A 26279-nucleotide genomic window follows, 5' to 3' on the forward strand; every position below is an offset into this window, starting at 1 on the left:
AGTGCCTGCCGTGCTGCAGCCTCTTTGGCTCATGCAGGCGCAGGCAGCTGTCCTCACCATCATCATCACCATCATCATCATCAGTGGTCAGAGAAGAGCGGAGCGTCAAGTCAGACAGCAGCAGCAGCAGCAGGAGGAGGAGGCGGAGGCTTTGTGGGGGATCAGCGGCTTAAAAATGCGGCTCAGCAGCGCTGACCTCAGTACATGACCGTGTCCCGTCTACGATACGTGTCACCACATTTAGCGTGAGCTGAAGACACAGACGGAGATTATTATTCTTTTTTTGTCCCGTCTCTGTCCTAGTGCTCGGTTTGTCCGACAGAACTAGTCCAGACATGAGTGACGTTCATGTGGTGTTCTGGGACCAGTTGCAGGCTGGCAGCTCGGACGTGGACTGGTGTGAAGGCAATTACCTTATTTACCCGAGCATCGCTGAGTTTTACAACACGGTCGGTTTTTGTTTGTTTTGTCCTTGTTTTTGTGTGTATTCTGTTTTCTTTTCCAGCTTTTTCTGGCTTTGTTTTTCCTTTCTATGGCGCTGTTTACTCACTGGTTAGCTGTAACTGACTTTTAACACTTTGTTTTCAGCTTCAGCATCATTATGTTTTGTTGTCCCTTTTCACTGTCAGCATCAGGTTACAGATGTTCCTTTTCACCCTCCTTTTAATTTTAGCTGAATGTGAGTTTGCAGCTGCTGTCACTGATCACCCTCACTAAGATGTATTTTGGCTCATTGCTTTCCTTTTGTTTATCATTTCAGATCAGCAACATATTGTTTTTTGTTTTGCCGCCCATATTAATGTGTTTGTTCCACCAATATGCAACACATTTCAACTGCGGGATCTACCTCATATGGATTCTACTTGTTGTGGTCGGTAAGTTGACTCAGTATTTCATTCTACGGTGACATTTTTACTGTTGGCTTTTAACTGCATGAGACTCCGTCATCTTTACATTTCCCCGACACACACCACAGAGAACCTAATCTATCAGACTTGTATTATTGTAGCCATGCAGAGGCGTTGTAGCAGTCAAATGTCAAGGCCCCCCCCCCCCCCCCCCCCCCCAAGCTCCCAGGGGCCCCACATTCCACAGTTGGAACCCCATAATAAGGCCCCAAGACAGTAGCATCACATTCAATAAATCAATCATGCCATGTGCTATTACATAGTAGAGATGGGTGTTGTTTGTTAAAGCCACAGTCTAACTTTAGCTGGGTTCATTGTTGATGTTATTATTCTGTTTTCGTCAACAGAAACGATGTAAGATCATTTGTATGCTGCCCTTGCAGAAGGACCCTTTTGGAACCCTTATTTCCACGAGTGTATGGTATATAATTAGGAATTGTACAGAAATAACCGACCCCAACCATTACATTTTTTGGTACCCTTCCTTTGGGGTACCAGAGTAATGGTACGGTATGGATGGAGACAAACGACCATAAACCGAGCAGAAGAAAGAGCTGATGGCTGTCCTCTGTTGTGTTGCGTTCAATGTCGTTGTATGTTGTTGTTGCACCAGTACAGCGCCACACTACGTATCACACTGACTGGCCGAAAGGCAAGCCTTGACCGAGGGCTTTACCGGTCTAAACTGTGTCATAGTGTACCACCACGAAATCCAGCAGCTCGTTTTTTTCTTCCCGGTTTGTGGCTGTTTGTTTCAACAAGACGTCAAGCTTCGTATGAGAATAGACTGCAGGTGTTGGAAGTGTTTGCGAGGGGGTGACACTTTTCTGTCTGACTGTTGCAGGTCTGGCTCCACCTGTACCATACTCTGGTATCCCAAGGGTAGGGTACTGAAAAACTGAACAGTTGGGGCTGTTTAATTTGGTACAATTCCTAATGGAAACACCAAAAAGTACGTATTGTACTGAACCGTTCTACAAATACGGCTTAAACACCACTGAAGTACAGAGAGTGTCAGGTGGAGCTGAGGCTTAAAGGGCATTGTGTCAACTCAAATGACAACCGTTCCAATGTATCAGACGTGCGTTTATACTTAAGAGCTACACACTAGAGTTTTAAATCTATGCTTAAACTGCAACGGCATTGTTCGTGGGGGTTTAGGTTTTCTCTGCTTCTGGTTGTGCCGCCTGACCGTTAACTTCCCTACAACAACAACACATCACAGAGACTGTGCTTCATCCAACCAGTGAATAAGCCTCTTGTCTAGATTTCAGTTGATTTGTCACAGCGTGGCTGTCGGTCAGTAAATGGAGCCTATGTGCAGAAAAGACGGCAGAGTCCTGGAGAGATAACGCTCTCCACTGTTCCCTTTATGCTGTTTGGAAAACACTCCGCTTTTGCACTGTCAGCAAAGATAACCTGACTGACGTCCAACTGGTCCCAAGAGGTGGACTTAGTGCATGATGGGAAAAACAACATAAAATTTGCATAAGTGATCTAGCTGCAGGCGCTTCTACTGCAGATCAGATGCAACGTTGTTTGCTTATTGGCACTGTGAATAGTCAAATGAGCTTCTTCTGTGTGTTTTTACTGTACATATGCTGCATCCCAAACCGGTGAGCACACTTTTAGGTTGTTTTGTTCACATATTAATGTGTATTTAAAGCCAAAAGCCAGTTAATAAGTCAACAACGTTATCGCTCTTCCACTGTATGTGTCGTCATGCATTGCCGACCTTTGACCTTTACTGCAAGAACACCAGACTAACACACTATAGGTTTTAGTATGAAAACAATATTCAGCTGCTCTTATTTGGCCCAGGTCTTATCTGTGTGTTCTGAGACATTCATATCTTTAAAATATGATTATATTGCCTAATTACATAATACCCCCACATTTACAGTGTTCTCATAAAGCAACTAATGTTTTTTTATGAAGGTACGATCTGATAAATATGAAGACATTGTATCGTAACATGAAGGAACTAAATAATAATTTACCAGTGAATAGTCAGAACCAATACATTTTGTCATTTATGTCAAGATATGACTCCTGAGATGAATCCATTATTGATTAGTTTTTAAATAAGTGTTTAATCTCTGCCTTTCTGCATGCAATTTGCATGTGTGCATGGGATTAGGGGATTAGGCAAAACCGGACACTCTAAATTCTAAAATCTGTGTCCCTGTGATGGAGTAGCGACCTGTCCAGGGTGTACCCCGCCCTTCGCCCTATGTCAGCTGGGATTAGCACCAGCACCCCCCCATGACCCTATATACCTTCTGTTCTGCCACTCTGTGACATGTGATTACACTGACGGGTGCGATGCAGAGTAGTGTTTTGTTGTTGGATAAGAAGTTGGTTCGAAATGTGCGACTCTGCTGCAGCGGCTGTTATGTAAATAGGTGATGCTGATAGCGAGGCGGCTGCTGGACAGTGATAACAAAAGGAGCCAGTAACTGTCCTGTCCCTCCACAGCTTTTCCCACAGCTGTGTTCTAACAATGTGACATGAATTTGTTTCCATTTCTTTTTGCTTAAAGCAGCAGACAGTGTTTGCTCTTTAAGCTTCTTTTGTTTTTGCCGCAGTAAGAGTCACACTGTAGATTATGGCTGAACAATTAACTGTTTTCAAATATAAAGTGCAATTTATTTATTTTTTAAGTGCAATAAGCAAACCACAGAGCCTGCAATTTAAACACCAATATATGCCCAGCCATGGAATAACCACACTCTTAGAAATAAGGGTTCCAAAAGGGTCCTTCTACAAGGGCTGAGGTTCTGCCTGGAACCATTTGCTTCTGAAAAACCCTTTCCCAAAGAAAGGGTTTTTGGTAACACTAATGGTTCCAGTAAGAACCATTCTGATCCAGAGAACCCTTGAAAACCCCTTTCCTGAATAAAGGGTTTTAGGTTCTACCTGGAGCTAAAAAGGGTTCTCCTATGAGGACAAGCCGAAGAACCTTATATGGTTCTACTTAGCACTTTTATTTCTAAGTCTCCAAAAGGGCATTTTGAGTAACAGATTCTGAAAGTGTAGTTTTGAACCTTTCCAATGATGTCTAACACATGGAAATCTGAATATTTGAAGAAGATGTGGCCATTTGAATATAGTCACCCCTAGATGCCACTACATCCAATACATACTGGTCCTCTAACAGTAATTCATCTCTAATTATCCATGCATATTCACAGGAAACTATACATGGATGTTGTTTTAGATGTTGTTCCTCATTACACCTCTGTTATGATAATCCTGATAATCCTCTGTCTGTGCCTCTCTCTCTCTCACGCAGGTATCGGTTCGACATATTTTCACGCCACCCTCAGCTTCCTCGGCCAGATGCTGGATGAACTGGCCATATTGTGGGTTCTCATGTGCGCCATTGCCATGTGGTTCCCAAAGAGATATCTACCTCGGATGTTCAGGAGGGATCGGTATGTATGTGGGCCACAAGCTTCACAAGTTTGAAGTGTCCAAACGTCTTTATTAGAGCAACATCAGTGCTCCTTTACAACTAGAGAAAGCAAATCCATATCCAGGTCACCACCAATGTCTAATAGTTTGGCCCTAAGCTTTCATCATTTACTCTTTGGCTGTTGTGCTGCTCAAAGAGAGACAGACAAACAGATAAACACAGCCAAAGGTATTGTATAATCAAACAGAGTTGAATTATTGCAGATTTTCACATGACAGCAGCTGCTTCACCTGCCTGCAAACTGAATTCAGTTGAGGAACGTATCTACGGTGGCCTGGAAGTGCAAACCATTATTGCAAAACGTGAAACACTTTTACAAAGCTTGAGACAAATAGAAAAGTAGAAAAGAAAATGTTTAATATCATGTGTCCTTCTGTCAAAAAAATCAATTTCGCATTTTGTGAATTGAAAGAAAGAAATTAAAGTTTTTTGAAAATGTAAAATAATTAGCGCTGGGCACTAGTTTAACACGCGTTAATGCACGTTAACCCACGTTAACCCATGACACGTTTCCATGACAACTGACCGGAAAAAGACGCGCATGACGTCATGTTTAGTCCAGGTAGTCCAGGCACCATTTACCAGTTAGCTCCGTTAGCTGCATTAGCTCGTTTAGCGCGCATACAGTCGAACTGGAGCGGTCTGTTTATTATAGGAAAAGAGCATCGCTACAAATAACCATGTGTGCCTCTGTTTTTTAAAGTTTAGCGTTAATTTAGAGACTCATTTTAACAATCCAGAGTCACGTAAACATGACGTCACATGCGTCTTTTCGTCATGGAAACTGCATGCGTTAACGTGGGTTAACGTTGACGCCGTTAACCGCCGCTAACGTGCCCAGCACTAAAAATTATTTCAACTTTTGTTCATTTGTTTCACATTTGTTAATGATGGTTTGCACTTCCAGGCCACTGTACCATATCAGAACATTTGGCTTGAAGTTAAATCACAAACTCAGCTGTAGAGGTCTGCTGTATTTGTCTGTAGCAGGTTAATCTCCTGCAGCTCACTGACTGTTGTCATATGATGTGTCCTCTGCCGTGACCCTCCTGTTTAATAATAGTCCTTTCCAAGATAGCTGACACCAAAAAAGCTGCATCACATGTCTTTTACTTCTCTTTACATTGTTGCCGAGTCGTCATGTCTGCTCTTTCGCTTCAGACTCTTCAGGGTCACTTGAGGTTATTGTTATAATAAGTGTGTTTCTGAGTCATTCCAACATCCCATGTGTGTTTCACAAGAGTGCAAAATTGTTACAGATGCTGTTTTTCTTTTTTTTCCCCACCTGGCTTGTTTTGCTGCTCCCTGCAGGTCAAGGTTCAAAGTGGTCATTGGAATCTTGTCAGGAATCACCACAGGGTTGGCCTTCGTTAAACCTGTGGTCAACTCGCTGTCACTCATGACTCTGGGTATCCCCTGCACTGTACTGCTCATTACTGAGCTCAAAAGGTTGGTGTTTACCCAGTTACCTGCTCATTTATCACGACATACATTTTATTTTTGGCGTGTTCTCATTTTATTTTTAGTGTGTTCCAATTTATCATCCACTTTCCACTGTTGTTTTTCTTCTTTACCCCATGATTAATATGTTGACTGGAACAAAATGTCCAGCTATTTTAATCTGAGCTCATTTTAGGTACCAAGAAGCTCAACAGAACAGAAAACTGACAGTGAACAGTGTTTTATTTATTATTATATTCCACGGATCATTATCATACTTTGACCTTTTGTACTATACGTTGTTGAACATGTTTAGCACGTCATCTAATTATAAGGTCGGAATTGAAAGAATGTCCTCGTTTAATGCTTTTCCTTGAGTCGTGCTCTTTCCTTTCCTTTTCCCCACAACCTTTACTCACCGGCGTAATTTTTTGACCCTTAAGTCACCCATTGTTCGACCCGTTAGCATTACTGACATTAACGTCGACATAACTGCCAGTGCGAGTCATCTATTGATGTTGGCTGTTTGTTTGTTCTGCTAAGTGCCGGCAGAATTCCTGCGGTCCCGGTTGATGGACGTCTGCCATCGGAACGTTTGTTTTTGCGTTTTTTTTCTTCCGTTGGCCCTCGTTCAAGCCACTTCCACTTGGACAAAAACAAACCTGTCCCCTGCTTAGAACATCCAACTTCTGCTGTATTTCCAGTCATAGCCGTGCTATAATAGATCAGTTATTCAGACTGAAAAAATAAATACATTCTAGATTTATCTTGCAGAGCAAAATGAAGTGTTTCCCAGATATTTTTGGTGTCCGAAGCAGACTAAAACACTACAGAATGGATAAAAATAATGAGAATCCATAGACTTTTTATATTATGGCAGTCTCTCTGTGTCAGTCCATACTAAATCAACAAATATAGTGTATGTGAATGTAAACATTCACTGTTATACATTTGATCTATTTAAATACCAGCAATTTATTTTGCCCAAGTTTGGAAAAAAAGTCTTCATTTAGTTTAGTTTAGTAGTTAATTCCAACTTTTAATTATCTGGAATTACACTTTTTATACACACTAAGTAGAACCATATAAGGTTCTTTGGCTTATCCTCATAGGAGAACCCTTTTTGGCTCCAGGCAGAACCTTTTATAAAGGTTCCACCTGGAACCCTTATTGTTACCAAGAACCCTTTTAAAACCCTTTATTCAGGAAAGGGGTTTTAAAGGGTTCTATGGATCAAAATGGTTCTTACTGAAACCATTAGTGTTACCAAGAACCCTTGAAAAACCCTTTTCTTTGGTAGAGGGTTTTTCAGAAGCAAATGGTTCCAGGTAGAACCTCAGCCCTTGTAGAAGAACACTTTTGGAACCCTTATTTCTAAGAGTGCACCAAAAACTTTGCCTTTGAGTGAGTCACTAATGTTTTGGAGACTCTTCCTCTCTGTTCTCTGAACTCTACCACAGACAGACACACAGACATAGACGTAGACAGGCCTGCCTTTCTGTCACTTAACCTCCAACAGTCAAACTCTCCACCACACTCGCTTACAGTGTGTGTGTTCACGGAGGAGACATCCTGTTTGATGTCACGTCTCTTATCTCGCACGCTCGACTATTGCAGTTATGCAGCTGCGTGGTGATGGTTTTGTCAGCCGGAAGGGGTGTTGGCCGACTCACTTGACGGTACTTCAGTGTTTGTATATCAACTCCAAATTTTAACACTGTCGGGTTGCTTGGTGTCCGATACTCGCTTGTTACACTAATAGAATAATATTTATGACCCTTCTACTCCTGGGAAGACTAATCTTTTTTAAGTACTTCCTGAGAAGCTATGATCTTCACCTAAAGTAAGACCAAAGAAAAAGAAGACCATGTATAACACCCCCCCTGCCTTTTTCACTAGTCTGATTTAGTGGATGTAGACTGCCTGCCAAATAATGCACCAAATATCAACATATCAAATGTGGTTTTAAACAGTTTAAACAGAGTTTTTCTCTTTTAGTAGCCAACTCCAAACTTAATACTGTCACATAATGCCTAGTGCCCGATACTCACTTGGTACTTTCCTGGTAATCATTGAAACACTTAACGTTTAATGTATAATAGAATAATATTTATGACAAGTTGATGACCCTTTTCCTCCTTGGAAGACTAATCTATTTTAGTACTTCCTGAGAAGCCATGACACCGTTTTTCTCCACTGCTGCATTCATTAGACTTTCTTCACCTAAAGTGAGACCAAAAGGAAAAGAAGACCATGTATAACATATCCCCCTTTTTCACTAGTCTGATTTAGTAGATGTAGACTGCCTGCCAAATAATGCACCAATATCAAGATATCATATGTGGTTTTAAACAGTTTAAACTTCTTTTAATAGCCATGACTTTTGTTTACTTGGACCAGGGCCATAAAGGATGCGTGACAAAGAGCAGCGCTTCTGTGTTTTCAATTACGCAGAGATTGTTGTGTTGACATAGTTAACATAATCATGCGTCCGTCTGTTGCCGTCTCTCTCTGCTCCCTAGCATATATTTTCTATTGTTTTTTTTGGGTTGTTTTTTTTCATTCACAACAGTATGCCCTTAAATATGTCAAATCAGAATAGTTTTTCTGACATGCATTTCAGAGTCACCTCATTAGTTAGGAAGAAACCACAACAAATGAGCGCAACTGCGTGCCAAACATTTCAGACGTTTAAAGGTGCCATATGTAAGAATGTGGCCAAAAAACAGTTACTACATTCAAATTCAAAACACTGAGGTCTTTTAGGTTTCGTTTTCTGACGTAACTGGCAACCCGTGGTTGCGCGGCAGCTGAGACTCTACTGACTGCAATGATTGGTAGATGGCGGTAGGTGGCGCCACATGCCAAAATATGATTTCAAAACATAAACATGATTTGCAGTCTGCAAAATATTTTTTTTAATGCAAATATTTTGGCTGTACTGTTGTTGGTGGTGAGTTCAGTTTGTTATATGAACATTATTCCTGAGTCTCTGTGACATATTAGGAAGATTTTATGGTCAGTTGCTTTAGATTTATGACATAATGCACCTTTATACCAGAAAAGAATCTACCTTATCTAAGAGACAAAAGACTTGTTATTGTTGGATCAACACATTTTAGCTGCTTTGTTGTCAGAACAGAGTCTGTCTTAATTTTTCACTTTTATGGTCTTTGCGCTCATAATGTTTAGGATTTTAAAGTTAATGCATACAATTTGCGGTCAATAGATCTTTTTCCAAATCCTCCGAGTCAGAGTTGTGAAACCCCTGCTTTAAAGATCCACTGTGTGAGAATGAGTGACATCTAATGGTGAGACTATGAGATGATAACAAATGGAGTAACAAAAGCAGAACTCCTTTGCTCGCCCCCTCTCTTTCTCGAGCACATCAGCGAACTATGCCTTCACATTCCGGAAAGGATGTTTGTCTTCTTCAGTATGTCGGAAGCTTCCGCTTCACAATGTGAAAGCCACATTTTAGGCTCTTGTAGAAACATGGTGGTGCGAGATGACGGCCTCTGGAAAGCAAGGACCGTGCTTTAGATATATTAAAAAGACTAGAACACTCATTTAAACAAACATGTGGGCGATATATTCACTTTCTGCCTCCCAACTTTTATCCACTGGACTTCTGCAGCGAGAGTAATTGTTGTTTACGCAGCTGCATCTTTTCACAGTGTTGTAAACCTCCCCTCTTCCTGTCGCTCTTCCAGCACTTGGTGTTTGACTTGTGTGCACAAGGAGTCCAAGACTAAGAATAGTTTATCAGCAGGGCTCTGGATCAGCTCATGTGGCTGCAGGTCACACTAATGTCCACTTGGAGACCGTTCAGAAGTTCTGATGTCACGGACCATTCAGGTCATTCAAGAGACATAAATTATAAACGCACCACACTCAGAACTGGGGTTTGGGGCAAGAAAACACACTGATTCATTTAATAATATAGTTATATTCATTGAAAGAAAGTGCTTTTCCATCAAAAATAAGGACATTTCTAAGTGACCCCAAACTTTTGAACTGGTAGTAGTGTATGTGTGTGTTCTCAGAGTCGTGCAACTTTGTCACTGTCTTCTCTCCGGTCACTGCAGGTGTGAAAACCCACGCGTGTTCAAGCTGGGCTTGATCTCAGGGATCTGGTGGGCGCTGGGTCTGCTTTGCTGGATCAGTGACAGGATATTCTGTGAGATGTGTCAGTCGGTCAACTTCCCCTACTTACACTCTGCTTGGTAAGATCACAGACACGCGAGATACATTATCATGAGTGCACTCTTCGGAATCAACCCGAGTAAATTTGTCACTGGTTCGGATCAATTCAAGCTTTTTTTTACGCCTGTGTTACGCAGAGCGTCACGTTTTCGCTGCATGCCATGTGGCTATTTATTCACACATCTTCAGCTCGCACATCGCAAACCTCGTGGCGTCATCATCACATTGAAGTTGAACACCTCGTTTCACTGCTGTTACCATGGTTACGGAGTGTGGCAACGGTGCAAAACAAGATGCATGCAGTCCCATAGATAGATGGAGACATACTTTATCCCCCTGGGGAAAGTACTCACACTATCGCAAAATAAGATGCAATTTATGCTGTTCTTTAATGTTTTTTGTTGCGTTTTCGTTTATTAAACGTTGGATGGTGGGCTAATCAATTTGTTAAGCACTGTACATCATATATTTAATATTTATAAGTAATAATGAAAATAACCTTTTATAAAGGTTCTACCTGGAAGCCTTAGTGTACCCTTTAAAAACCCTTTATTCAGGAAAGGGGTTCTTTAAGGGTTCTCTGGATCAAAATAGTTCCTAGGTAGAACCTCAGCCCTTGTAGAAGAACACTTTTGGAACCATTATTTCTAAGAGTGTAGCCCACGTGTAAAATAGCCTCGTGATTCTAGCTCAGACGATTCTAGATTCTAGATTCTAGATAGGCGTCCGAGAGAGAAAGACTGTTGTTGTTGTTGCAGCTGAATAGGATTGAAACAGGGTCTGTTTCTCACCTGAAATACATTTTTTCTGGCTCCTGGAATGCAGTTGTAAGATCATTTGAGGCGAGAAATTAGCCATTTAGAGTCTAAACATGTAGTTTGTGTATTAAGATATGACGTATTTATAGTTTGCCAGCGACGTTGTCGGCAGAGATCAGCTCCGCCTCTGTGGACGCTCGGTGCGCACAGTGGCCCGGCACAGAGTAACGTTATCTCAGCCTGTCCTGAGGACCAATCGCAGCCCTTGTCGTCTCCGTTGTCCCTTTGACGGAGTGAGGGACACGTAAAAAATATTTTGTGCAGCCGGAGACGACGCAGAGGCTCTCCGGCAACGTAGAGGGGTCTCCTTAGAGCACTTTACGCAGGAAGTATACATTGGGCTTTATACTTTTACACACACGTCAAGGACATGAGCATCCACCCTTAAAACTCCCAGTCATACTTTTTTTTGCTTGACTCAGACCTTCCTTCATCTTCCAGGCACGTCCTCATATGCCTCGCCTCGTACTTGGGCTGCGTCTGCTTCGCCTACTTCGACGTCGCGACCGAGGCTCCGGAGCGAGGACCCGTCATCATGTTCTGGCCCAATGAGAAATGGGCCTTCATCGGCGTGCCCTATGTCTCCTTCCTTTGCGCCCACAAGAAGCCTACTATCAAGGTGACTTAAAGTGACCCCCAACCCCCCTTTACAAAGTGCTTCCACACTTCTCAGCAGGATGCATGGCAACACGATACAGCACCTGTGAGTCAGCTGGCTGACATCCACTGGTGGTGGAGTGATTCACGCTCTGGTCCACAGAGAGGATTTAATCCTTTTTCCTCATTCCTTTTCCCCCAGCGGTCTGCTCGTCAATAAACGGCAGGGTTTATGCAACAAGGTGTCACAAAATAAAACAACACACAAATATCAAAGCCAAGGAACCTTTACAGTGTTCTAAATGCCATTCTCAGGCTTTGCACGAGTGATTTTGTACATTTTATTTCAACCCAGGAAACCTCATTCGAAAAAAAGCATTATATTATTGCCTTGACTTTATCACTACAGCATCTCGCAGGTGCAGTCCGGTCAACGCCACACCATGTTTAGAAACAGCAAAGCACTGGATTCATTAAGTGTGGTGAATGCATGATCGATTCACACAAAGCCTTGTGTATTTTCAGTACATGATGGATTCATGCTGCTCAAAACTCAAACGGCATCTTTGTATTTTTTGGATTGTTGGAATGTTTTCTTTCAGCATGGTTGTTAAAAGTTATGATATATTCTTCTATATATAAATATAAATATAAAAATATATATATTTGTAAACTAACAGTGTAATATGCAATTATTTTCTTTGGAAAATCTATTAATACGTTATGTACGGAAGGTACCAATGATATTGGCCAAACATCTAATCTAAAACAAGAAAAGAGAATGTGAAATTTGAATGTACTGAAACGCTATTATTGACGATTCAAGTATATCATTCTTTATTTTGCACAGCATGGAGAATGTTTTTTTTCTAAAGCATTTAAAAACATGATTTACTCAATAATTATCTAGCTAGTGTACAGCTTTCGACCCTGACATCTCACCTCTCAAACTGCTCGTCAGGGTTTTTCTTTTTAAAGTCCATACTCAGTGTTTCACATGTAAAAAAAAAAGCCTTAATCAAACAGAATTATTGATTAAAGGCCAGGACATTTTTATGATGTACTGTGGAGCTTTAGTTTGCTCTAAAACTGTGTATTAGGTACATTAACTAGTACTTAGTACTTCATAGAAAGCAAAATCATGGGAAATAAAGGTTTAATGACCTTTAAACTCCAAAATAAGTCTCAACAAAGATTTAAAAGGGAATTTGATGCAATGCAATTATTATTATTATAATATTTTTTTTCTTTTACCTCAACTTGTTCTTGAGCTGTTAAACTCATATTATTTAACTCCAACCACTAAAATAACGAAGGGTAACAAGTCACACGAAACAAAACTGCCATTTTGACTTTTTTAAAACAACATGAAGTATTTTGTGAAGTCCAAAGCAATCTATATTTTTGTAAAATAAAAAAAAAAATCAACTGCAGCCAAATTCTAAGCAACTGCTTATAAACGGTCGGTTATTTTGATATTGTACTATTACTACTTGTGTATCTCAACCATATAACTTTTGTTTTTGTATCTTTGGATGAAGAAACGTTGGGGATACCATTAACAATGTGAAAAACCTTTGTTTTAGCGTGCTGTTTGTATGATGCATAGAGAATTCAATCTGTGAATAATCCTTAGTTTGTATGAAGAGCTGATCACGGTGAGATTTCCTTTTTGTTTGTATGAATTTGGATATTTATGATATGAATCTCTGGTTTTTGCTTGCATTGACAATACAGACAAACTGCACAGAATATTTATTTTGTATTAATTTATCCAGTTTTTTTTTTTTTTTTTTTGGTTTAATTAATAAATATTTGTAATGGATTAGAACACTAGGACTTTATTTTATGCAATAAACCAAGCCTGTACTCACGGTGACCATGCATGGGTGTTTATTATTATGCAACTTAAACACAATAATGTAAAATATAATCATAATGCATGGGTCAAAAGCTGATGGATTGAAACACAGAGACTCTGTGATGCAGATGACAGTTTTTGCCACCAGGGTGCAGTTTACTCTCATTCTGAACCCAGCCTTTCATTTGCAATAATTATAAAAAAATCAATTGCACGAACGTCTTCCACCAAACTCTCATGACACAGTATGTTGCTTGTGCTCCACACTTTTGTGTTGAAAATGTATTTAAAAATACATCTCATTGTTCTTATTATAATCATAATAAAGTGTTATTTTATGCAGCTTATATAACAATATAAATGAAATATAACTTGCCTGAAGTGATGCTTGCCCTTTTTATCCATTCATCTTCAATTTAATCTATATTATTTCAAATTTTCTTGCCTGTTTTATTTTATTTGTCCTTTATTAACGTTTGCCAGGGGCTGGAGCCAGTTATTGTAAATGTAAATTATTTTTTTTAGATGGAAATGTACCAATGCTGCCATCTCCTGAGGATTAAAGGAGCCATATGTAAGAATGTGGCCAAAAACGGTTCCGACCCTCAAATTAAAAAATACGGACGTCTTTTAGGTTTCGTTTTCTCGGCCATTGTAGCTCAGACGTAACTGGCAACCCGTGGTTGCTCGACAGCTGAGACTCCACTGACTGCGATGATTGGTAGACGGCGGTAGGTGACGCCACATGCCACAACATGATTTCAAAACATAAACATGATTTGCAGTCTGCAAAATATTTTTTTGTCTGTACTGTTGTTGTTGGTGAGTTCAGTTTGTTATATGAACATTATTCCCAAGTCTCTGTGACATATTAGGAGGATTTTATGGCCAGTTTAATGTAAATATTTTTCTTCTTTTATGATTATTAGGATATTTTATGTCTCAGTCAATGTTATTATTTGCTGTCTGTAATGAAGGTTTTTTAACCCTTTAATGTACGCACAAAGAGCAAAGGAAAGATGATTTATTCACATGTTTTATTATTTTATTTTATGTACTTATGAACAACAATCAATATATATATATATATATATATATTTTAATTTTATTTAATCAGACCCTACAGTATTTCAGATACAGGCCTCTACCAAACGGTTGAGACGTCTGTAATAAACCTGGTTTGCATAATTCATTCAGTACAAGTGTTTAGTGAGTTCAGCTTGATGCATTTTTCAATGAGATATAGTAAGTTAAAGTGTGGTCGACCAAATGGTTGAGTAGTACCTTTAAGGGTTAACAACAACAATAAAGAACAGTAATAATAAGGTAATACAGGTGCTGTTAAGTACACAATGATGCTACAAAATGGAGGGAAGTGTGATACAAAGCATCATCATGCAGTGGAGTGTTTTTATTTGTCTTTTTTTTTTTTAATATTTACCACACACACGCTGTGTCTCTAACGGACTAATAAACAAAATCTTCATTTTATGGTTTTATTCCCATTACAAGGCCAGCTCATTATCTGTAATCATCCTGCTGCTGCTGCTGTATTTCATGATGGCTCTCTGCGGGAGGAAGTCCCGCCTCCTGCGACCACCGAGCGCCCTCATTGGCTGCTTTGCGCGTGTCAATCAAACAACAGCCATGTCCTCGAGATGGAAAAAGACAGCGGGCTTCGGATCCGCTTGACTTTTAGAGGGTTTATGTCACCGCTCTGCGTCTGAGGACTCGTGTATATTAACATATATATGCATTTAAAGACAGGAAGACGGATAAACATAGACTTTACCCGCTGAGAGGAAACGCTATGATGTTTATAATTAGACGCTGAAACAATTGACGGCGGCGCAGCGCTGGCTTGTGTCGAGGCTCGGCGGAAACCAGAGGGTGTTTTCTGTCAAACACACACAGACAGAGACACGGACGGAGACACGGACGGAGACAGAGAAGCAGCGTCGATGCGCCTCACTTCCACTGCGGCCGCCGTTTGAGGAGACAGAACCACCACGAACAGCGTCCAGATGATGTCAGGGAAGCATTTCAAGGCTCACGAAGTGAGCTGCTGCATCAAGTACTTCATCTTCGGGTTCAACATCATATTCTGGGTAAGTGCTGTGTGTTTGGGCCTGGTGTTTGATGATGATGATGATGATGATGTCACACCAGCAGCTCTCAGCTCTGTGTTTATTTCATATGTGTGTACAACGGGTATATAACGTTTCATCCCTGCAGTGTGTGTGTGTGTGTGTGTGTGTGTGTGTGTGTGTGCACTTGCTCCTCCTCACCATCAGCTGCTTTTGTTTCCCCTCCTCACTGTTGTTTCTGTTGTTGTTTCTGTTGTTGTTGTTGTTGTTGTTTTGGATGATGTCAGCATCAAAAGCTCTGATAAACATCTGTCCTCCTGTCCTGTGTCCTCACCTGAGGACATGAAGGAGGACATGTCACTGCAGTGTTTTGGGTGTATATATGTGGAGGCTGCAGTGCTGATGATCCATGATCATCATCATCCTCCTCCTCCTCCACTGAGGAAAATGAAAGAGAAAGCCAGCGTGTGTTGTGGTTGTGACCCAGTGATCATGAAGAATCTGGACATTTCGGTCATATTTAGTGAGGACAAGAAGAAGACTCAGACATACTCATATAAATATACATATACGCAGTAATACCAATTATTCCTGTGACTATCTGTGAGGATTAGTTTTGTCAAAGCAATAAACGATAGGCAAATGTCACATAAAACTGTGCCTGAACAAAAAAGAGACATTAATATTCATATTAATAGTAGCAGTTGAGGTTTATTGTCACTTTAACAAAGTTGCAACGCAATTTCAATAGTCCCCTAAAATCCAGCAGCTAGTAAAAATGTGTAAAAGTACCTATTATTTATTATTTTTATGGTTAAGAATGCAGATTTACATATGATAGAGCTTTAGAGTAAATCTTTGGGACAGGGAGATGTATGTGATGTGTTTTATCTGCCTCCCAGCTGAGGACTTTTTCAATTTTCACTTTATAACGAATTATAAGACAATTAAAGAGACTTATACGTTCTCTTGTCGAACTAATTATCAAGGCCTTCTGTGGATTAAACTGCGTACTTGTCCTCAGCATGACCTGAGGACAAGTACATGAAGGAGGACATGTCACTGCAAATTAGACCTGAGTCTAATTTGTGATATCCACACTATCCAACATGGTAGTAAAATGAAGTAACTAGCACTTTTTTATCCTGTGGACTCTGTATGCAACCTTGCCTAAAGATAGATTTCTACTGTTGTTATGGAGCGTTGTCATGGCAACACTTACCGTAACCAACCCAAGAGATGCAAATCTGATGAACGAATTAATAATAACTAATGCAATTATACTGTATATTACAGTGTGAATCATTCACAAATCACTTAGTCTATAAATGATAAAGTAGTTTTGATGGTTAGCAAGAAGCAAGAAGACTCAGGTTGACAAAAGTGTGTGTGTGTGTGTTTTCTCCGAGTTCTCCAGTTTCCTCCCACAGTCCAAAAACATGCAGTATGGAGGATTAGGTAAATTTGACACTATAAATTGACCGTAGGTGTGAGTGTTAGAGTGTTTGGGGAGAGTGTTTACCGTTCAAAAGTTTGGGGTCACTTAGAAATTTCCTTATTTTTAAAGGAAAAGCACTTTTTTTCCTCAATGAATATAACATTAAATTAATCAGAAATACACTTTATACATTGTTAATGTAGTAAACGACTATTCTAGCTGCAAAAGTCTGTTTTTAATGGAATATGTACATACATATGTGTATAGAGGCCCTTTTCCGATGTTCTAATGGTGCATTGTGTTTGCCAATCGTGTTAGAAGGCTATTGGATGATTAGAAAACCCTTGTGCAATGATGTTAGCACAGTTGAAAACAGTTTTTCTGGTTCTTTGACGAAAGCAAAGTCATTATTTCTAACGTTGTCAATGTCTTGACTATATTTTCTACTCATTTTGCAACTCTTTTGATGAATAAAAGTGTGACTGTTAATATAAAACACAAAAAAATTGTATAGGTGACCCCAAACTTTTGAACGGTAGTGTGTGTCAGCTGGAACCAGGCACCATCGACCCCTGTGACCCTCATGTGGAGGATAAAGCAGTAGAAGATGGATGGATGAATGGATGAACAAACAAATAAGTGTTAAAATGTTCTTATTCATGTCTTTCATTTGGAAAAAAAAAAGCCAATTGAAGAAGGTCTTCCGTGCTCTGAAACCAAACCCTGCAATGTGGTTTTGAACTTCCACTCTTGAGGTGGAAATCATCAACGGTCTATAGTGGAAACTTGAACAGTCATAATAAGCTCAGGCTGTTTTTTAAAAAAAATGCCTTCTAATGTGGGAGTCTCCTGATGGCCACAGCCTTAGATATTTAGAAATGGACCCCGGCCAGGAAAGTCTCTGTGTGCTCTCTCTGTCTGTGCTTCAGTGTCATGACGACATGTTGCAGTCACAGAAAAAAAACAAACATAATTGCTCTCTCTCATCTCTTCCTTGTCAGTTCCTTGGCGTGGCATTCCTTGGCATTGGGTTGTGGGCATGGAGCGAGAAGGTGAGTTTGATTTCATGTGTGAAGATCATTTACATTCACTTTCTCTTGGCCATGTGTGCGCTGGTCTATCTGCACAAAATGGAAGCGGTGGCTTTACAGAATCAGAAAGGAATGTCATGTCTTTCCGGTCGGACACCCGTCTGAACAATGGACTCTGATGTATTTCACAGATTCAGTCGCTGTGTTCCCTCAGCACTTGTGCTGCAAAGAGAAGACTTTAAACTCTCTAAACTTCTTCTTCAGATGATTTGATTTCATTGTCTTCTTCACATATGATTGTTTTTATTGTTCTCACAATCTGACAATTGTGTCATGAATATTCAACTATAGCTGTTTTGGTCAATAAAATGTCACCCAACACTCTTAAACCCAAGAAAAACAGACAGTATTTGACTTGTTTGCTTAAAAATACCTGCGGTGAGTTGTACACTCTTAGAAATAAGTAGAACCATATAATGTTCTTCAGCTTGTCCTCATAGGAGAACCCTTTTTTATAAAGGTTCCACCTGAAACCCTTTTGGAGGGTATCATCAAGAACCCTTGAAAACCCTTTCTTCGGGGGAAAGGGTTTTTTCCATAAGCAAATGGTTCCAGGTAGAACCTCAGCCCTTGCAGAAGGACCCTTTTGGAACCCTTATTTCTAAGAGTGTACCGTTCTGCATGGCTTAGATCTGGTTACGTTTCCATTTAAAATGCTAATTGTGTCAATGTAAATTACATTTTCATATAACATTGCATTTTGTATGCAAATGTTACTCTAAAAAAAGGAAAATAAGGACCATTGGCCCCTGGAAATTTTCACATTACTAAATATGGCCCTTAAATGATCAAATTTGAGAGTCAACATTATGGGGAAATAGTTTAGGAGACCCAGTGTGTAGCATTTAAGACGGTTTATTGCTAGAATAAAGAATATTCTAGAATAGAATTGAATATACTACCTATTAGTATATTGGTATAAGTGTATAATCACTTTGAAAAAAAAATGGTTTTAAGCCTTTATAGGGCGCTCATTGAAATACTTGGAAATTAAATATTGATTTTTTTTATTTTCATCGAGAAAATCAAGGTCCATGAAGGAACCATATCATTCCTCGCCCGTCTGTGGTAAAAGTATAAAGTATATATAAGAATGTTGGGGGGAAAAAAACACTGAAAAAAGTGAAAGAAACATTATTTTTAGAACATTATAGAACATTTTAGAACAGTGTTTACCAATCCTGGTCCTCATGGACCCCTGTCCTGCATGTTTTAGATGTTTTGCCTGCTTCCCTGCTTCCGCAACTGCTCTGATTGGTCAGTTTTGGTCAATTCTGATTGGGGCTTGCTTTAAAGAGGCTGCCATATTTCTACAGCAGCCTCAACTGCATGTTTTCAAACTTACTACACTAAATAATGAAGAGACATCCTTTCTGGACTCAAAAGGCCACCATAGTTCCCCGACAATTCTTCACAAGCCTTCTAACCATCCCTGACTGTTTCTTTCTTTGACTTCATTCACAGGGCGTCCTCTCCAACATCTCGTCCATCACAGATTTGGGGGGTTTCGACCCAGTCTGGCTCTTCCTGGTTGTCGGCGGCGTGATGTTCATCCTCGGATTCGCTGGTTGCATCGGAGCACTTCGAGAAAACTCCTTCCTGCTTAAGTTTGTACGTTCCCTAAAGAAGTACAAGTCCTCCTCGGTTTCATGATAGCGTTGGTTAAATTCACATCACTGAGAAGACGTTTGTGTATTTTCAGTTCTCCGTGTTCCTGGGTATCATCTTCTTCCTGGAGCTGACGGCAGGAGTCCTGGCCTTTGTCTTCAAAGACTGGATCAAGGATCAGCTCAACTTTTTCATCAACAACAACATTCGGGCGTACAGGGACGATATTGACCTGCAGAACCTGATAGACTTCACCCAGGAATATGTAAGCACGACCTTTGTTCATCCCAAGTATTGATTTCACTTTGAGATGCTCATTTCAGGTCCTGTTATTCATACATCAATTCATCAATGTGCCGTGCTGCTACAGGAATGTATGAGAAGAAAACCGCGTCAGCTGATTCTGAACAAACTAGTCGTAGTTGTTCTAGTGCACTTTCACTAATGAAACACTACATATTTGACCAATTATTCAACATTCGTTGCTTAAATCCTGAGAGAATTGTGTTTTTTGAACACTGTAAGACATTATTGACACGCGTGTGATGCTTTGTCGTCTTTGCAGTGGGAGTGTTGCGGAGCGTTCGGAGCCGACGACTGGAATTTGAACATATACTTCAACTGCACCGATTCAAACCCGAGTCGAGAGAAATGCGGAGTGCCCTTTTCCTGTTGCACCAAAGACCCAGCGGTAATGTCGAGTCAGATTTTTACTATCCGTACAGTCAAGTTTTCCATTTGTACAGTTGCAGTGCCTGTGAATGAAGAACAAGAGGCGTATGGGTGTAATGTGGTTTCCTCGTGTGCGCTAGAGGAATTTAAACTGCGCAAACTTTTACACTGCTGGCAGTTGGAGGACAAACTGTGAATGTCCTCCCTGAGACAGATAGCTGCGTTATCTGCATCCTCCAGCAGCCTGACTGACACGGTCAGACACCGTGGCTAATTTCCGGCAGGACGTCCAGGCCTCAGAGTTCCGTCATTTGCCAGCACAGCAAAGTCTGAGAGCAGCGATGTGACGACTTATCCTTAAACCAAGGCACTTTTTTTCTGGTTCAAAAAACGCTGTAACTGCAGTTCACTGTGAAAGTCAGCGACAACGCTCGGCTTCTGCGAAACAGACTTACTTCACGAAGGTGATGAAGGTTGCACAAGCTTTTTTTATTATTATTTGCTGACCCATGCAGGACATGCTCCACGTAGAAGGTCATCTACGTGATCTATCTATCATCTACATCTTCCCTGTGAGGAAGTTTTCAGGTGTGGTTGAATAATCCTAACCCTGACCTCCCATACTTCAGTCACTGGTGTAGTTCATAAAATCTCCCTGTGTCTCAGTAGTAGAGTGGGTTGTCTTTTAGCAGAGAGGTTCACTCTTAGAAATAAGGGTTCCAAAAGGGTCCCTCTACAAGGGCTGAGGTTCTACCTGGAACCATTTGCTTCTGAAAAACCCTTTCCCGAAGAAACCAGGACCATTTTGATCCAGAGAACCCTTTAAAAGCCCTTTCCTGAATAAAGGGTTTTAAATGTGTTCTTGGTGGAACCCTCCAAAAGGGTTCTCCTATGAGACCAAGCCGAAGAACCTTATATGGTTCTACTTAGCACCTTTATTTCTGAGAGTGTAGAGGGTGAATGTGTGATTGCATGAGTTAGGTGAATTGACAGAAACTGTAGTGCAAAGAAGCTCTGTGTGGTCATTTAGGTTAGAAAAGTGTGTTATAAATACAGATGATTTACTCCCTGAGGTCCAGACCTGTCATCAGCAGTCAAGACTACAGTTTTCTACCTTATAAAACATGATTTTTTTTTCTTTTTTTGCACAGGAGGACGTCATCAACACTCAGTGTGGATACGACATACGAGCAAAGACGGTGAGAATACCTTTTTTCCTGCACAATTAACGCTGCTGCCATAAAACCGCACCAGTGTAAACTGCTCGGGTTTATATGTCTTTACGGGGTCATCAGGTTCTCCACCATGGGCACAATATTCTTTTTTTCTTTCAGTACGTTTTCAAACTACTTGCTCTTCACACTCCACGCAGCAGCTGGCTCTGCGTCAGCTCTTTGGCTCCTGTGGTATTACTCATGCCACAGCAATGCAATGGAAATTGAGAATTAAGAACCCCCTCCCCCCCACACACACATCATTAGCTTTGGCCGTACTCCACACGGAGGCATAATGTAAGAAAAGGCCGTGTTTGTTGTCTTGACTTTAAAAGTGGAGCCAGAGCAGGAACACAGGAAACAGAGTGTGTGTTTACAACCATGTATTATGGCAAAATAACAAAAAAAACATAATTTTTACTTTTCAAGGGACTGAAATCGAAACACTGGGCTAAAATACTGTTGTTGTTTTTTTTAAATGTATTTTTTATTTTACCAGGATAATCCTACTGAATCTATTTTCCAAGGGCGTGGCCAACAGCACACACACACACAAACACACATCAACAAAGACAAAACATCATTATCAGACATATCAACTAAACAACAGAAACCTAAAAACAGTAATTTAGTTTATAAATCCTTCACAGTCATTTTAAAATGATCCAAAATAACCAGATTGATTGTGGAGAGTGTGTACAATGAGTCGTTTTTAATGATAATGACGTGTTTTGTCACTTTTCCTTCCAGGACTCGGAGCAGCGGACGTTCATTTATATCAAAGGTTGTGTTCCACAGTTTGAGAAATGGCTTCAAGAGAACCTGACAGTCGTGGCAGGGATCTTTATTGGTATAGCATTACTACAGGTGAGAAACAGTTTTAGCAGTTCATGTTTACACCTGAACTCTGTCAAATTTTCATTTAACTAACATATCTTTGTTTCTTTTTCCTTTTTTTGCTTTCTGGATTCAGATTTTTGGCATCTGTTTAGCCCAGAACCTTGTTAGTGACATTGAAGCTGTGAGAGAGAGCTGGTGAGTATATTTATTTATTTAGTATAGTATTTCACCTGGTGTGGGAATCAATAATCTTCTACTACTTTACTTGCATTCCTGAACAGAAGTAGTTTTAGTGGGTGTATTCATTTATTTTCCACCACCATATAACATTATATATAACATATAAAGTCACATGAGGTGCAACCAGGATGCATTTTAATGTCAGGTGTGAACAGTCATTCTTGGCCTCTGATTGGATCACTGAGGATGGATAAATACAGGCGCTGTTTGTATTTAAAATGATATAAAATGTTTAATTTACTGCGAGATTTGTGATGTATTTTATACATGTTACATGTTTGATCATTCTTAAATGTGCCCCTTGTTTTGTGCAGTTTGTTTACCTAAGATCTCCACGGAGTCACCAAAGGCCAGACGGATGTACCAGGTTTGTCCTGTTTGATTTCATCATCTTGTCTTTCGCTTGTTGTTTACAATAAACAACCCAGCTGCTATAATCACACAGTGCTATTGTACAGTTGCTCACATTTCTGATCCAAATGTACGTACTTAATTTAGTTAACGGCATCATTTAGTGCTCGATAAATGACAGAAAATACAGTATTTAACACATGGGTAACACTTTAGATTAGGCATATTCACCATTAATTCACCATTACCAACTAGGTTCTTACTAACATATATAAGTTGCATACTAGCCCTTTTTTTGGAAACATTTAGCATGTATTAACACCTTATTCTACCTCTATTAAGACATGAATTAAGACTTTTACTACATAAGGTGATAATATGTAAATAAATAAAAATACAAAGGGCGCCATCAGAGAAGTCATGGAGGTAAATCCTGGCGTGTTTGCCACTATACAATAATACATTTTAAAGTCTATAATATTGTGTGTTCCTACTATAAAACAAACTCAATATTCCCTTTTTTCTCCTGCCTGTACACAGTGTACAAATGAAGTGTTTCCCTGTGGTTTGCAGAAAAGTAAAATAGCAATTATTTTTGCTCTCTCTCTCTCTCTCTCTCTCTATATATAAATGTTTCTATATCTTTTTTTCCACAGGACTCTGCAGTTTGGACACCAGCAGTGAACGTGTGTCCACGAAGAAGAGTCTCATTCATGTGTACATAATAAATATTAGAGTTATTTTTAGAGTTATGTGTGGGCCTGTTTTTAAAAGTAAGCGAAAGCCTCTGAGCTGTACTGTAGCTTCTTCATACAGTATTATTATTATTCAAAAAAAGAATGCAGCGTAGGCAGGTCAGATGTATAAACAGGACTTCATTTCTAAAAAGTGCTGTGGGTTTTTTTTCTGGCTCACAGCTGCAGTTTAATGTAATGGCTGAAGTGATTCTGGAAATGCACTGCATGCCTTTTGTCTCCTGGTAGGACATTGGCTCTCCTAACTGTGTTTAGTTCATGTAAAGTATTTGAAAAAAAAAAAATAGTCCCTAGAGTAAAATCGGCTGGTTAGCACTTTTTTTTTGTTTTGAATGTACTTAAAGCTACAGAGAATGAACTTTAAATTTATGTCCACAATTTGGCAGCAGAATCTGTCGTATTGTCGATGTTTGTAAAGTTTCTATGAGTTTGACAGTGAAACAGTGTAAGAGCAGTGAAATAAAAAACCTAGGCATGTAAATAAGAAAACTCAGCCTTATGCACTTTAATCTTCATATGAAGTGACTATGCTCACTGCAGCCACTCAGCTTTTGTCACACTTGTTATTGTAGTCGAGCCTTGGCCACTAGAGGGGGCACTTTGAAGTCAGTATCTCCATGGTGCTCCACACTTACAACACATTCATCTTAAGTGTATCCAGAGGCAGCTCGGCACAGAAAAACAACATAATCTTCATTTATATTGTCTATTATATATTGATGGAGAATCAGGATTCTCACCAGCAGTATTTCTACACACAACTAAGGTTCTGTTCATATGTTTGGATTATTTTGAAGTTATCATAACAGTGCCATCATAGCATGAAACAAAAAAACAACAACAGTGATTTCATGTGATGTAATAGATATACACACTTAGATTTGACATTCATGTAAAAGTATAAAAAGTGGCCATGTGTGAAAATCTACTTTTTATTCCCTCTGAAGTCTTCATATGATCGTTGGTGTTGACCGATCTCACTCTTTCTTACCACTCAGTGCCATACTTACGTACAGTCTACAGACTCCTGGTTTAAACTCTGTGTCTGTTTCATGATAAATGGATCGTGGCGACTTGTAAATATACTGTATATCTTAATAAATGTGTTTGTTTGTACACCCGTGTTTGTCATGTGATGTCTGAGTTTTCTCAACCATACAAACTTGTATTACTTTAAAAAAAAAATAATATTGCAGTTAAATTAGGTTGTTTTTTTTAATCCAGCACAAGTCTAGGACGCTTGTTACCATGTACCATTCAGTAATCCCAATAAAAACAGATTATACAGTTACAATAGACAAACATGATGTTATCAGTGTTGCAAAGTACAAATACTTGAGTACGAAATTCACGTATCTGTACTTTACTTTGTTATTTACAGTATATTTCTTTTAGTCCACTATACATTTCCTCTAACTATCTTTCTTACTCGTCACTACCAAATAAAATCAGAAGAAGAGTTAGTATTATTATGGTCTGTATTATATATATGCAGAGCCTAGTCATTCACACTGGCAGAGCCAGGAATTGAACCCACAACCTTCCAGGTGAAAGTCAACTCGCCCTACCACTGATACTTAAGTACAATAAATGTCAGACTTTTACTATAAAGAGTATCACTTTGAGGTACTGGATATTATTCACATTTACATTTTCACGTTTACCTTTCCTATATAAAAACCTTATGTGTTTTTGTGTTTTTTCCTTTAAGGTACTACTCAACCATTTGGTCGACCACACTTTAAGTCACTATATCTCATTGAAAAATGCATCAAGCTGAACTCACTAACACTTAAATCAGGTTTATTATGAACAGACGTCTCAACCGTTTGGTAGAGGCCTGTATCTAAAATACTGTAGGGTCTTGTTAAAAAAATAAATAAAAATAAAATAATATATATATATATATATATATATTGATTGTTGTTATTGTAATCGTTGGTACATAAAATAAAATAATAAAAAATGCAAATAAATAATTTGCTTTTTTCTTGGTGCGTACCTTAAAGGGTTAAGTGCTTTTTTCAATGTGGACAATGTTCAAATATAATCTCAATATTACTGTGAGAACTGCGTCGACTGGAGAGCTCAAAGTGTCAGTGTACTCTCCGATCTCTATCTCACAGGATTAACATTTTTGGTCAGTTATCCATTCATAGTTAATCTAACCTTCAAAGTTACTTCTAGAAAAAGAAAACTGAATCCAGATCCAGAAGAAGATCACCACAAAAACATTGAATAATTTGTCCTTGGGCAAGAAAATGTCACAAATGTAAATTTAATTATTATTATTATTATTATTATTATTATTATTATTTATTCGTTCATTTGTCACAATGGAAAATTGCAGATGCATTTCATATAAAATGTCCATAATCCGCAGTCAGCAATCACAGATTTGGTTTTGTTTCAGCCAAAAATAATCCATTCTGCACACAAATGAGTTCAAAAACATAACCTCCTGCCAGAAAATAACCTATAAAGCATAAGAAAAGAGTGAGTCAGGTGACCGATATCATCATATCGTCAAAATAATGAATAAAATAAGGAAACATAACAAACCAAAGCGCATATTCTCTGAAGATCAATCAATGAATGAATGAGTGTGACAGGAAGATTGATTATATCAGTGGTAACATGATGTTGTTCTCTGTGAAGTCTGGGAATAACACTGA

General features: G+C 39.4%; 2 protein-coding genes across 2 annotated transcripts; both read left to right on the forward strand.

Moving 5' to 3' along the window:
- Positions 1 to 98: 98 nt before the first annotated feature.
- Positions 99 to 13567, forward strand: acer2 (alkaline ceramidase 2). The gene is made up of 6 exons (XM_083909408.1): positions 99 to 449; positions 761 to 875; positions 4204 to 4345; positions 5698 to 5835; positions 9915 to 10052; positions 11292 to 13567. The coding sequence occupies exons 1-6, from the start codon at positions 336 to 338 to the stop codon at positions 11476 to 11478; spliced, it is 834 nt and encodes a 277-aa protein (XP_083765534.1). The 5' UTR covers positions 99 to 335; the 3' UTR covers positions 11479 to 13567.
- Positions 13568 to 14966: 1399 nt separating this feature from the next.
- LOC310943618 (tetraspanin-5) lies at positions 14967 to 24720 on the forward strand. The gene is made up of 10 exons (XM_083909243.1): positions 14967 to 15416; positions 17835 to 17885; positions 19389 to 19535; positions 19627 to 19797; positions 20098 to 20223; positions 21356 to 21403; positions 22169 to 22285; positions 22392 to 22453; positions 22813 to 22865; positions 23506 to 24720. Exons 1-9 carry the CDS (start codon positions 15333 to 15335, stop codon positions 22823 to 22825), a joined length of 819 nt encoding a protein of 272 aa, XP_083765369.1. The 5' UTR covers positions 14967 to 15332; the 3' UTR covers positions 22826 to 22865; positions 23506 to 24720.
- Positions 24721 to 26279: the final 1559 nt, after the last annotated feature.

The sequence above is a fragment of the Microchirus variegatus genome (assembly GCF_963457635.1).
Source record: "Microchirus variegatus genome assembly, chromosome: 23".
Lineage (NCBI taxonomy): Eukaryota > Metazoa > Chordata > Actinopteri > Pleuronectiformes > Soleidae > Microchirus > Microchirus variegatus.

Coding starts and splice junctions, on each gene's coding strand:
- acer2 (XM_083909408.1), top strand. CDS start 336: ATGAGTGACGTTCATGTGGTGTTCTGGGACCAGTTGCAGGCTGGCAGC. Junction 450..760: donor TCGCTGAGTTTTACAACACG/GTCGGTTTTTGT, acceptor TTATCATTTCAG/ATCAGCAACATATTGTTTTT. Junction 5,836..9,914: donor CTCATTACTGAGCTCAAAAG/GTTGGTGTTTAC, acceptor CGGTCACTGCAG/GTGTGAAAACCCACGCGTGT.
- LOC310943618 (XM_083909243.1), top strand. CDS start 15,333: ATGATGTCAGGGAAGCATTTCAAGGCTCACGAAGTGAGCTGCTGCATC. Junction 19,798..20,097: donor TAGACTTCACCCAGGAATAT/GTAAGCACGACC, acceptor TCGTCTTTGCAG/TGGGAGTGTTGCGGAGCGTT. Junction 22,286..22,391: donor TTGGTATAGCATTACTACAG/GTGAGAAACAGT, acceptor TTCTGGATTCAG/ATTTTTGGCATCTGTTTAGC.